Here is a 14957-nt window from a genome sequence, read left to right as displayed (position 1 = left end):
GGTGAAAGATGCAGAGTTTTCATAAGTTTGAACTTTAGAAGGTTGCTGTAGTGCCACCTTTAGGATTGTTCCCACTTGGTAAGTATGATTTCCTCAGAAGAAAAACAACATGCAAGATAACAATAGGTTCCCTGACCCATAAACAAAGCATTAAACCAAAAGTAAATGAGATATGAGAATAAACATAGGGCATAAACCAAATCAATCAGTGTACCCTTCAATCTTTGGTTAATCTATTTTGAAACCAAATCAAAATAACAAATAAACGGTGTGGTTAGTTTGTTTTACTGACTTAATGTCAAAACAGAAATGTGAAACCACAAAAACCAGAAAAGGAGCATTTTTCTGTTTTAAAATAAAAATGTTAATGGCAAAATATTGTTCTGTTTGTGAGATATTTGATATTTACGGGGAAATTAGAGCCAGAGCTTAAGCACGTCACATTCTGTCAGCGAAACTGGTGACTGACTATCGACTGTGAGGCTGGTGTGAGGAACAATATAAGTCAGAACTTCTATTGTATATATAGAAGTTCTAATTAGAGCCAGAGCTTGAGCACGTCACATTCTGTCAGAGAAACTGGTGACTGACTATCGACTGTGAGGCTGGTATGAGGAACAATAGATGGTAGAACTTCTACGATTTGACACTTTTGCAAAAACAATTACACAGACATTTTTAAGGCAGTAAAAATATCTATTATGCACGTTATAATACTGCTAGCCACTAACAGCAGCCCGTCAACACACACAAAAGTTGATCACAAGAAAAGAGGAGCACCAGTAGATTCATTACACCACCTCTGGTTCCTTTAATCACATATCATATGCATGCTTTTCATAAATTTTAATTTAATGTATTAATAGTGTTTTAAATCACCAGTTCATCAGTAATGTGACTTATGTGTTGCTCCTTTTTTTGTCAGGGAGTAAATGTCTGCCCCCGTCTGTGGGTGCTCTCTGTGTGGTGACCTTAAAACATGAAGCTCTCGTCCTAGTTTCCCTTAAATATCCAAATATCACACAGACAGAACAAGATTTAATTTTAAAACAGGAAAACGCTGCTTGTCTGGTTTTTGATTTTTCTGTATTTCTGTTTTGGTTTTAAGTCAGTAAAACGAAACAACCACAGCATTTATTTATTATTTTAATTTGGTTTTAGAACATTTGGGGTGGCGGTAGCTCAGTCCGGAGGGTCGCCGGTTTAAGTCCCGGTGCGGACCAAAAAACTGAAGTTGTTGTGGTAGATGGAGAGGTGCCAGGGCACTTCTCGAACACCGCTCTGGTGCGCTCCTTTCATTGTAAAAGCAACCCCAGTCTGACATCTGTCCAGTATGCATGTCCACAGGTCCATGTGTGTGTGAGAAGCATGTCCCTAAAATAACAATGGAATGTCATTTCACTTCAGGGATTTATAGAGTATTTCAAATTACCAAAGAACGAAGGGTACACGGATTCAAATCACGCACTTGTAGAACAAGGGAGTACAACGTCTACTAGCAGCTTACAAGAAGTCTCTCTACAGTGCAAACAAGAGTAGAAAAATATTATGATTCCTAACAGTGTGCTTAGCAATAACTCAATAACCCCTAAAGATCAGCACACAGCACAACAACCAGCCTATCAGAGCATGCTAAAAGGTATTTAGGAAAAACAAACACTCTATGATGCACATGAGCAGGCACACTGTTTGTTAGACTGTGATCAAATTCAAAATAATTCCACATCATTCTGGAAAGGAAACACATCTTACCCCATAAACATGCTTGGCTCCTGCTTTGGCTGCAAACATGGAGAGAATCCCTGTTCCACTTCCAACATCCAGCACTATTTTGTCTTTGAAGACATGCTTGTTGTGGTACATGGCGTTTCTGTAGGTGAGTGTCCTCACTTCGTCTTTCAGCATTTCCTAGGAAAGCATGTGACAAACATTATCTGGCCAATGTTGACACAGATCAAAGCCTGCAGAGAGTCATTGTTTGAGTTCTGCAGTTTAGAAAATGGACATTAGGGGTGTGTGTTGCCTGGCATCTGGCGATACAATTCGTCTCCCGATGCATACGGTATGTCACGATACAATACGATATATCCCGATATTAAAGTATAAGGCGATTATTGCACTTATATATATATATATATATATACAGTATATATATATATATATACATATATATATATAAGAATCTGACTTAAGAAACAACTAATCTGTAAATGTGTACACCGTGATGTATAAAATCTATTTTATTGGCATATTTTACACTCAAAACATTGGCTTTAACATGCCATGTGCCAACAACTTAAAATAACAAAATAACATACAATCTGCCTGTAGCTTTTAAACCAACTTTGACTTTAGTGCAATTTAACTGACGTATATGCCATGAACAATAAAATAAATGCAGAAAGTTAGTTCTTTCTTTTTAGATTTTATTGAAAAAACAAAAGTTGGTCAACATGCCCAGGTTTCAGCACTTCTTTGTGTAGTTACAATGTCTCTTGCAGTGGAAAAGTCTTTCCTGGTTAAATAAAGGTAAAAAAATAAATAATAGTAATCATTTTTAAAAATCGATAAGAATGCATTTTGAATCGATCCGATTATTGCGCGACGTCATATCGCGATATATCTCCGAATCAATTTTCATCAACACCCCTATTCGACATTGAGAGTCAAGATTTCCAGTGACGTACAGAGGCAGAAACAGCCTTCACTTAATCTTCCTGAGCTCCCTTCTCCACTTGTAATTCTCCTATCATGCCCACTGTTTATTTGTTTCTCCATAAGCTCCGTGAGCCCGTAAGCTCAGCCTGTCAGCATCCCATGTCCGTATCCAAAAACGTCAAAAAATTACACTGACTAGAAAGAAATCAAGGTTTATTGATGGTTCAAAATGTAAATTGCCCATTAGGAACAAATAAAGTGATTTGAACTGAATTGAAAATCTCCATCGAGAAAAAACAGAAGCTAGTGCAAGTAATATGTTATTTAAAAGACAAAATATGACGGCTGAAAAGCTGTTTCATGTAATAGCTAAAAGTGCATATTTAAATTTTAATAGTTTGAAATACTTTTTTAGTGTTGCCATATTTTCAGTTGAGGCATTGAGCTGGTAGAAGTACTTAGAGGGTTATGGACAGACAAACGACTACTCAGTTGCTAGAAAAACTCACAAAAAAGGTCAAAATAGGTCATAATGCATAATGAAATGCTTTGCCAAAACACAAATACTGGTCTGAGCGTTATCGTCTCCCTTGTTTAGAAAAAAAATATACATAAATTACACATTTAACCAAAGCTAGGTGACAATTTAAATTTAACTAGCCAAAAATATATGGTAACACTTTATTTGAAGTTTTCTTCATAAGGCTGACATTACGCTGTCATTATTATGACATGACACCTGTCATTAGCATGAATAAGGTGTCATGAAGGCCTCATTAAGTGTCCCCCAACTAAACCTAACCCAAATAATGCCAACATAGCTCCAAAGCTGTCATAATACAGTGAATGATAGCCTTCATGACACCTTATTCATGCTAATGACAGGTGTCATGTCATGATAGTGACATTAATGACAGCGTGATGTCAGCTTTATGTCTAAAATGTCAAATAAAGTGTGACCAAATATATCATCAAATTTTGCTCTGATCGTTAGATTTATCTTTGCGGTTATGTTGGCATAGGCACACGCTTCATACAAAAATTGGTGCAGTGACAACTAAAAATGCTCAATTTTCTACTAAATAATTTGAATATGGGTTTAATTTCATTTTTACATTCCTTATATGAACTGATCAATTTTATTCTTTTGAAAATCCACATGTACATGAATTACTTGGGTATGGAACGCTATGTGATACCAGACAATGAAGTCTTACAGTAAATGCATGGCTTTAATTATTAAACATCTCATAAAAGATTTATACAAGCTATAATTTGTTGAAAATGTCTCAGAGAATCTAAGAGAAAAGTAACAAGAAGACATAGTCATCAACATCCCCTGCCGGATTGGTTGTCATTATAACTCGCAACCATTTCCTAAATGTCCTAAATCTACCTTAGATGTATACATAAAAAACTATCACATCAGAATACAAAATTACTAACTATCTTAAACGGTTTCTGAGAAAAGCTGTCCTCTTTGAAGATACTTCGAACAAAGTAGAAAAACAGAAAAAGGGCAACAACTCTGGAAAAAATAATTGTGCGCTTCTCATTTTCGAACTCCATCAAGGTATTGATACAATGAAGCAATACACTGAATTTGGTTATTGTATCCTAAACGATTTCTAAAAAAAAGCTGTCCTCTTTAAAGATACAACGAACAGTAAAAAAAGAAAAAATAACGGAAAAAGGGCAATAACTCCGGTAAAAATAATTGCGTGCTTCTCATTTTCGAACTCCATCAATGTATTGATACCCTGAAGCCACACACCAAATTAGGTTATCCTATCTTAATTGATTTCTGAGAAAAGCTGTCCCCTTTAACTCGGACGAACAGACGCATGGACGGACGGAGCTCAAACCTAATAATTTGATTATTAATTTTGGGGATAATAAACAGGAGTTGAAGGTAAGATTTCAATCCTGATTTTTTTGAATAACTATATTAATAATACATGATTAAAAGCAGGCTTACCTCATGAATACCAAAGTGGGCATATGAGTCAAAGTAGTAGTCTCGAGAAGTCATCTCGTCTGGGTTTAAAAACTTGGTCATCTTCCCCCGCCCTGGACAGCTGGGAAGGCTGGCAGCGTGTGGCGTGTGCGGTGGGAGTTTGGGCCGGGATACGGGCTGGATAGAAGGCACAGGCTTGGGCAGCGAGGTTGGCTGTGCCGACTGGGATGGAATAATGCGGACAGACTGTGGTGCCAGCTGCGGCGGCTACAACCAGAACAGAGAACAGGAGGAATGCTTCAGAAAAGCTTGTAAATAGGGACCATCTGTCAGTCCATTCCCAGTTGTAATTGAAACAATCATTTCTATCCAAGGGTTTAATTTGCATTGACACTAATCAGATACTCTCCATAACATTTCTTTTTCTTTCATGAATAAAGAAACTTCTGATCACTGTAAGTCATAGGTTCCCAACCTTTTTTTCCCGCGACCCCAGAGACATTTTCTTTTATTTTTTGGAATTAGTTTTTGATCATCTTGATACAGTGTTAGGAGTACAGTATACTATAGTGATGAGATGAGCCCACCCAGATATTCTTATCCTTTTTTTTTTTTAACTAGATTTATATTTGAGGAAGTGAAAGTATAGAATATAGTTGTTTGAGATTGTGTGGTGTTTTAATTTGAAATAAAATATATTATTTAAATTATAAATATTTTTATTTTTTATTTTATTACCATTGTTGAATTAACTTTGTTTATTTAATTTTTGTACTGTATTTTTTTTAACTAGATTTATAGTTATATTGTCAGATCAATAAAGTATTCATTTTTTAATTAAAAAAAAATAAAATTAAAAAAATTAATACAGTTGTTTGAGATTGTGTGGTGCTTAAATTTGAAATTATATATATATATTTTTTTTATTACAAAAATATTATTTCTGTTCTATTATTATTGAATTAACTATTTAATTATTTAAATTTCATACTTTATTTAAATTTAATATTTTTTTAACTACACTTATATTTGAGGAAGTGAAAGTATAGAATATAGCTGTTTGAGATTGTTATTATTATTGAATTAACTAATTATTACATTTACATACTGTATTTTTTTTAACTAGATTTATATTAGAGGAAGTGAAAATATTGAATACAGTTGTTTGAGGTAGTACGTCATGTTTTAATTTGAGAAAGAAGAATAATTTAAAAATATTTCAGGTGACCCCAATCGAATTATGGACGACCACATGGGGTCACGACCCCAAGGATGAAAAACACTGTGTGGATAAAATTGAGACAAAGATACAGAGAAAGTATTAAACCTGGAAACCAATGCAGTGTTTACTCTTTGTACAACGATAAAACTCCCTAAAATAAATGATAGTCGGGCTTCACTGGTGGAATAATCCAAATGTTGTGCCGAAGTAGAAAAAACAAGAAGGGAAAATTGCTTTAAAGCACAGTTTAGAAGTACAGTATACTGTACGTATGCAGTCTAAACTCATCATTCATTCACTGAAGCCGTTTATCAGTTTCAGGTGTTGTTTATAACTCTACTCTCACACCCCTAGACTTCATTTATCACTCAGCTTCAGATTCATCACTGGTGAAGTTTACTCCACTCACACCATTGCTGGGAACCCCTGACTGTTTAAGATGTGACATCCACTGGTTCTCATTCATTTATAAATATAAAAGCCTTCCTTGATAAAATCATACATCATATCTCTGTTAAATCAGTCTCATCATTAGTTTTCAACCACATCCACTAACTTCCTAATGCTTGAAGTTCCACAAGCCACAAGATTTTATTTGGAAGATATGATTTCTGCTTTTCTGCTGCATTCACCTGGAACACTTTACAACAAACATGATTGTTATTATGTATGATAATAACAGTTCTGCTTTTTAATGGTATTGTAATATTGTTTTTATTCATTTTTGGATACATTTTATTGGTTGCACTCTCGACATCATTGAAAATGAGGGAAAACCGTCTGTGATTGAATTAAGATCTACTTCAGTCATTTTCAACCTTGGGGTTGTGGCTCCATTTGGTGTCACCTAGAATTAAAATGGGGTCGCCTGAAATGTTTAGTAATTATATGTGTTAAAAAGTATTGATTAAAATGATATACCTATATATATATATATATATATATATATATATATATATATATATTTTTTTTTTTTTTTAAAGGCATCAAACACAATATCAAACAACCGTATTCTATACTTAAACTTTCTGAAGTATAAATCTAGTTCAAATAAAATGCAGAATAAATATCTGAGGTGGTGCATCTGTATTCATACATGATCAAAAACTAATTTTAGGGAAAATTGGGAACCACTGCTCTAATCAATGAATGAATTACCATTTGAATGTTGAACTTTTCAGTATTTTAATCTTAATAAGTTGTGTTCAAAGCAAGATTAGTATTTAGATACTGATGCAAAGACATATTTTCAGCTTAGTCGACAGCAAATCTGAAAGGTGTCATGGTTTCTATTGAATTAAACTTCTTTGCAGAGATAAATCTGTTACCATGGTTAGACTTAGATCACCACACAGGACTCCATTAGCAGAGGTGTGAGGGAGATGTGTGCACTTCAACCACGATATCCCATCAGCCTTTTCACACTCTGGAAGTGCGCATGCGCGACTAGCGGGGGTCATAGGTCAAAGAGGGATATAAACGTCAACACGACGCTGTTTGTGCTATGCGTTGAGATTTTCAGCTGACTTTTTGTATGATAAAGGTAGTCCTAATCTACCTGATATTCAATATATTGTAAGTGCTGCATCTCAGTCACTTATACCAGTTTTCAACGAACACGTTTCAATGAGTATTTGTGCTTTTAATGGACTGTTAATGGAGGAGTCGCAAAAAACAAAAAGAAAGTGCCCGTCATAATATATGGTTAACTGAATGTGTGAATAAAATTGATAAATATAAATGATATCTTGTTTAACATTATGAATTATAACTAAACATATATTAATAGTAGTGGTACTGTGATAAGGTGAAAATACACACAGAAGAACAAAATATACTCTTGACTTGGTCTAATCTTGATGCGTTCATGATGAACAATTGATCCATATCACAGACATGTACTGTACATGTATATAAACTAGCCATTATATGACACCAGGGATGTGGACCAAGCAGGTATTACAGTATGAGGTCTCACTTTGAAAAAGTACATTTATGAGGTACACCATTCATACCCAGGTCCATATGATTATTTTTTATTAAGCTATTACATTATTTAAATTGACAAATTTGAAGGAAGTGCATGATGGACAGGTCATTTCATTTGCATATTTTCTTTGTGTAGACTTGCTCCTTTTTTCTGCGTGTGTATAATTATCATTATTAGTGTTGTTTTTTAAAACATCGCTCTGCAGTTCATACTATACTTGGATTTTACTAAACCCCTCTGTGTTAAATAAAGTATTTCCTGATTCTGATGAAGTGAAACGGCACTGATCAGCCGATTCACGTTTACAAAATGTGACTATAAACTAGGTCACTGTTGAAACGTCAGGCAAAACCGGAATATTCAACTCGTGTGCAGCAATAGCTTTAGCATCATTAGCTTTAGCAACATTAGCTTTAGCAGCGAACTCGGTCCTTGGAGACTGATGCCACGTTTGCGCAAAAAATCTCATAAAGGTGCAGTCTGCAACTCTTATAAAAGTGAATTTTTGTCATCATTGCTAAAGCTGTCACTATGTAAGGACAGCTTTACATCAAACTACTAGTTTGTGTGAAAAAAAAACAGGTTCATTGAGTCCCCCCTGCTGCTCCTGGTAGATTGCCAGAATGCACCGTGACCGAGCAAAAAGCACCAATCAGAGGATTGTGTTTGATGGGCTGTCTGACAGCTGTTGCTCACAATCCCCGCCCCTTTTCTTTTTTACAGTGTATGGTCTGGAGGAGTAGAAGATGGAATTAGCGACTTTTCTGCTTGAAAGGTAATTACTGCTGCTTGATTTACATTATGTTTGATTTGTAATTGTTACACTAGAACTCTGTAGTGGATTGTTCATGCACACGTAGCAGCCTCCGTGTGGCTGCTGTAAGTGACACTGTGTTGTTGCTGCTGCTTGATTGGTTTGTGCACATAGAGAGAGAGAAGCGCTGCAGTAATATGCTTTTGACAGAGCATGTTACATTACTGTGATGTTGCTGTCTGGCTAATGTTAGCTTGTTAGCTCCTCCGAGGGATGGACTTTGAAAAGTTTGGAGGCAGGGCAAGAGAGCAGTGGGGAGGGAGGGGGAGAGGGATCTGAGAGTTGCGGACTGCACCTTTAAGGAATCAAAGCTCCAACGGCAAAAAAAATTCAAAGTCCCTGTCAGACTTGCTTCCTACACCGTCAGCCATGGCGAGTTTATCCCTCTGACCTAATGTGGAAGAGCAAGAGTGTGAAAAGTCTTATAGATGAATTGCCATTTCTCTTGTATCTATTGTTATGTAATGTAATTGTATTTTAATGTTGGCATTAGTGACATAAAGACAGAAGTACCTAGATGGCAATGTGCAGTAAAGGAGCCTTCATGGGTTAAACACTACATTGTGTATTCTATGTGTCGCCAGCATGGGTCAGTTTAATATCAGGGGGTCGCTAAAGGTCTACAGACTAATATAAGACTGTAGTCGTTGGTTTGTTGATAAAACAGTGGCTCAGACTCAGACTGATGACACATTGAACTTTCTTTGGTTTCCCAATACAATGAAAGACAAATAAGATGGCTTGATGTGAAATAAGGTGAAAACATCCATAGCTATTTTAAAGGATAATGTTGATCCGAAATCCTAAAAATTTGCAAAAGTTGGCTCATATTTCACCCAATTAAAATACTGCCTGCGTGTCTGTAATAATAACTACATGTAGAAGTCAAAGTGTATTTTAAAAGTCATATAACAAAAAAGCTACTCAATCCAAGGAAGCAGACCTTTTTAGCTCTAACAAAGCAGCACGCCGGGATGAAACTGCAGTGTCTCAGCAAATGTAAGGGCTCCAGATCAAGTACAGTTTATAGGACATCTCAGAGTGAGGTACTTTATCAGGAATCAGGAAAACCTCTGTCATTTCTCAGACCAAACGACCTCAATCATCAAACCAAACACCATCAAAATAAGTCGTCAGACTCAACGACCTCAGGCCATAAAACAAGAGTCTGCGTTTCATTTTGAAGGGACCAGAAGTGCACACGATGAAGTAAATTGAAAATGTGTTCTTTCCTTTTATTTAAAAATAATCAAGATATATCAACATTGATTAATTTCATAAATGCATAGTTAAATGAAATGATGTATCTTAACCTTTAAAAAATAAATAGAAAATAACAGCTTTCAACTTATTTTCGTATCCGAAGCGGCACATATTGATGACGTCATGTGTGTTTCCTAAGCATGTCCTGAAACAACTTTTTCACTTCCGATCCGATACTGATATTGCAGCCTTGACTAGTGGCCGATACTGAAATCGATCCGATACGATATCAGCACGAATCATACACACTTGTATTACTTATTTTGTAGTGTGGAATGTTAGAAAAGGCTTGATCATGTGATGTTACTCTGAGAACAATAGTCAGCAACAGTAGGTATGAGAAAAACTGACCCATTTATTATCAACCAATTGGTTACATATGTTTTAACCTTCAACATAATATCTACAATATTCTACAATTGAATAAAATAAATAAAAAATACATTATAACACCCCAAAAAATAACTTAAATAAATCCAATTAAAACAAATTATACTTTTAAAGTGCAAACAATTCAAGTTCACTTCAGTTATTTTTTACTGTCAGTATATGGTGGGAACAACTGAGGGCGGGGACAAAAACAACAAAAACTTATCGGAGATTTTAGATGCAGTCCAATAAAATCCGATAATCGTTTTCTGGCTGACATCAGACCGATATCCGATATCAATATTGGTTTGGGACACCCTATGGGACTTTTATTTTGAAGCCTGAGGCCGTGTCATTTGATGCCGTTTCATTTGACTGAGGTTTTGCTGAGTCATGAGTCCGTTTGGTCTGACAAATGACAGAGGTTTTTTTGATACCTGATACTTCACTCTGAGACCTGAGGATGTCCTAAAATGTACAATATGTACACTGTACAACAAGAGCAAAATCTGTATCACAGAATTTCATAGAAAGCTGATTCAAAGTCAACTTTTGAAGAAACTCAATCAATATAAAAAAGAAGTATCGGCAGGAATCACTGAGGCTCAGAAGCTTTTAAAAGAGTAACTAGTATAAAAGTTGCCAAAGTAACACCATAAATAACACTATATATAGTTATTTACTATAGAAGTAGAGAACTTGAAGGTTGTTTCAGAGGTGCTGAGTGATACTGAGACTGTGGACACAGAAAGGACAGGCTGCAGCACGTCCTTCCCTCTGACTCCTAAACAAACACATTCGGGGTTGTTTTTCACAGTGGACGCTCATCTGTGCACCGAGGCGGAGACTTGTTATTTGAGAAGGACTTTTGTTTACTTTTTTCTTTTTACTTCTGAGAGGAGACAACATACCAAAAAGGGAAACCAAACATAAAATGATATGCTCCCTCAAAGGGATCACTGCAAATATCTCATCTCTGTATCTTTCTCCATTTGTCACTGGTTGCTGACTGCCCTTTCTGTTCATCATTACCATAAGGAACTGTCAAACCAATGAGCTTCTGACCCTTTTTTTTTGTTTGAACACCCAGGCCTAATCAAGTCTTGGCTTACAAAGACGTAACGTCAGTTTAGAGAGACTCAAACTGTAGAATCAAAGCACAGAACCTTCTAGCTGATGGTGGCAGTATTGTTACCCTTTGCACTGCCGAGAAGTCCTAAAAGGGAAAAATGGAGAAAAGTCATGTTGAAGTCAGGAAACGGGTTCACTTTGATTTTCTACCGTTATTGCACATAGTGCCTTGTATAACAGACAGACATCAGTGGAGAAGAGTGCATCCACTAGATGGAAATCCATCATGTTATAATGTACACTCACTTCCTGTTTCCAGACATAATCCTAATGTTGCTTTGAGAAAACTTTTCAGTGATGAATTATTCATGTCAGAGACAGAGTTTGACTGCAGACTGTGATTTAATGCTCACCATTTCAATACAAAAGCACTCAAACCTCCGCCAAGCACCAAATCTCCTCTTTGCCAGATATTCACAGTTAATCTGGGTCAGTGATGCTGATCATGGTACCATGATCATTCACACTTAAAAGGCTTGGAAGGACATTTTATTGCCATTAATAACAATACAGTAGCTCCAAACAATACAGTAGCTCCAAACAATACAGTAGCTCCAAACAATACAGTAGCTCCAAACAATACAGTAGCTCCAAACGTTGGAAACTTGTTGTGGCAATTGAGGAACCAATCCAACATAATTAAATCCAATTCCATATAAATCGGTCAAATACAAATGAGATATGATTGCTTGAAATTTCACCAATGATGAGAGAATGAGATTTAATGATTTTTTTTTTTTTTTTATCTGATCCAGAATCAGTATATTGATCTAGATCCCCTCAAAATTGAAGATCTATCTTGGTTACATTGTTGTCCAAATCCGTTTAGAGCTGTAGAAGACCAGACTTAATCCTGCTAGCAGACAAACATATAAATAATTAAACACTAGTATTAAAGCTGCATCTCACACACACACACACACACACACACACACACACACACACACACACACACACACACACACACACACACACACACACACACACATTTCCTATTTCTGAATCAAAGTTGTCCAAGTAAAACATTTTTGCTTGAAATACTATGAAAAAAAAACCACGTGTACAGCCTAATGAGGAATGAACTTAATGAAGTGATAACACACATTTGATAGAATCTCGTTTTGTAAATAAGTGGAATAAAACAGTATTTAGTGCCTCCTGAATAGATTTATTTCTATAATTTTTATCATTTCCATCTCAAGACTGAACCTTACATTTTCAGTTCATGTTCTAATCAACATCATTTACATCACCATTATTAAGATTATCATCTTTAACTAAAAAAAAAATAAACAAAAACAATATTTTTTAATGCTTTAATTTGTAATTTTTACACTCTTTCCCTCTCTCATGTACACCCTGTAGTGCCATCGTGCCCCCCAACCCCATTTGAGAAACACAGCCTTAGACCATCAACACCTTTTGGCTAATGTTGGATAGTCAGACCAACTCTACACTTCTCCCCGGGAATTGAACCAAGGATCTTATCACAAGGAGGGCAGATGTTACACTTACAGTTGCATGAGAATGATCTGGATTTGTCAAGTTGGCTTAGACACGATATCTGAAGCTCACCTCACCAGTATCTAGCAAACTGCTCTGCACATCATGTCCCAACTGTCTCTGTTAGTTCTGCCTGATACTGCAGTACCATGGACAGCGCACGTGGCATCAGAGCAGCTTTCATTCATCTCGCCTAATATTGTTTCACCTATTTTTAACTAAACAGATCTAAAAGGGGTTTTTTTGTTTTTGTTTTGCTGAGTTGGCAGAACAATTCCCTCTCAATGCTTTCTGTTGTAGGAAAATCTCCTCTAACCTTGGTAATGATAGGTTGAGCTAGACCAGTGGTTTCCAATCTTTTTTGTCCCACGTACCCCCTTTTGCATTTTGTCAAATCATGTGTACCCCCTCTTAAATACGGTCTCCATAATTTCATATGCTTTTTCATTTATAGAACAGCAGGCTCTCCTAAACCCATAACTGTCTCCAACATTGGTTCCCTATTGCTGAATCTACAAATTCAAAGCAATGACTGTAATTTAAAGTGTATTTTATTTTTTATTTTTTTAAATACCACGCAACTTTTATGTGATTACTTCAATAGTAAGTAAATACGATCTTCTGTGTAAAATAATAATGAAATCAAAAATGAATTATTGTGTGTGATAAAATGACCTCTACAGCCTAAAATAATCCTGTTTCAATAAATTACGAGAAAATATAGTATTTTATTGAGCAATAGTGCTGTTAGTTTGAGGTGAATTAGTTTTTTTAAATAAAAAAGGAACTAGGAACATTCCTAGATGATTTTTTTTTAATTAATTGTTGAGCATTTCCAAGTACCCCCTGCAATGTGCTCCTGTACCCCCAGGGGTACACGTACCCCATTTTGGAAACCTAGGAGCGAGACAATAGTTTGACAGTTTCTATGTTATTCTCAACAGACTTTGGTATTCACATTGCAATCATCCTTACAAACAAAAATACTAATTCTGAAATCATTCTCCTCCTCCAGACAGTCACGTGTCACAAGCACCGCGCCAACTTCACCCTGGGTGTCTACAATCCGTCAGAATGGAAAAACACACACACAAAAACAGAGTCTGCACAAAATAAATGCAAATCTAAAGGTGTATCCACACTTACCTCGCTGCTATCAGACTCCGCCATTTTTCTCCTGAGAAGCATGCAGCGGGACGAGTGTTTGAGTCCCATAGGGGCCAAAAAAATGCGCACCGACACCTGGGAGTAAGGACGCAAAAAAAGAAAAGCAACTCGTGCTGTGCGTTATTGCGCTTCTTTAATCCTTTGATTAATACTATTAGTATTCACGCGCCATCCTGCAGTGCTGCTTAGATAACCCCAAACTGTGACACAAGGTCCGATATGCACTGCTGTCCCTGCAGCCACAAAGTGTGCTGATGGATCCCATAGTGGAAAAGTTTGCGTCCGCCAAAGCGCGTGAGAGGAAACAGGCAGGCATCAGCTGTGAGGAGGACATGGATAGAAATGTGACATCCTGTCCCAACAGCAGCCACACCACAGAGGCAGGAATCCTCACAGCATCATCGCAGCAGATTGTCATGAATACAGTGTTTGATTCCTCCACTGCAACACCGTTTCTAAAAATAGTCCCCGTGCCCGAGCACAGCAGTGGAGAGACATCGTTTACGCACGGCTACGGAAACCCCTAAAGCGTGAGAGTACATTTCCTAATGGCACGTGACATCCTAATTGGCATTATATTTAATGTGCACGCGCTCCACTGGAGAATTAAAGTCTCTGCGCCGTTTAAAAAGCTGTCCATCTGCGCACAACGATGTACGCTGCCTGCGCAGAGCAAAAGTTGGACATGGCACGCACGCACGCACATTAAATACTGTACACAGGCCTGTCCTGTTCTGTTCACGTCTGGAATAAATACACTCCTACAAACCTTCACACATTTTCTGCAACCCTGTTACTCTAGTTTCAACCCTGTTACCACATCATTTGAATCAAAAACACTCATGAACTAATGTCTTAGCTCACAAGGATTTGATCTGTTGAC

At 36.6% G+C, this 14957-nt stretch overlaps 1 protein-coding gene across 1 annotated transcript in view; it reads right to left on the bottom strand.

Moving 5' to 3' along the window:
• LOC114465068 (protein arginine N-methyltransferase 8-B) overlaps positions 1 to 14723 on the bottom strand; it is a 42022-nt gene extending 27299 nt beyond the window's left edge. The window contains exons 1-3 of the mRNA XM_028449830.1: positions 14054 to 14723; positions 4637 to 4882; positions 1753 to 1908 (exon numbers count right to left, since the gene is read on the bottom strand). Coding sequence (XP_028305631.1) covers positions 1753 to 1908; positions 4637 to 4882; positions 14054 to 14122 — 471 coding nt within the window. The 5' untranslated portion in view covers positions 14123 to 14723. The remainder of the gene's footprint in view (positions 1 to 1752; positions 1909 to 4636; positions 4883 to 14053) is intronic.
• Between the last annotated feature and the right edge of the window lie 234 nt (positions 14724 to 14957).

Source organism: Gouania willdenowi, chromosome 6 (assembly GCF_900634775.1).
Source record: "Gouania willdenowi chromosome 6, fGouWil2.1, whole genome shotgun sequence".
Taxonomy (NCBI): Eukaryota; Metazoa; Chordata; class Actinopteri; order Blenniiformes; family Gobiesocidae; genus Gouania; species Gouania willdenowi.
Note: the sequence above shows the minus strand (reverse complement) of the source record. Positions and strands in the feature narration are given on the sequence as shown.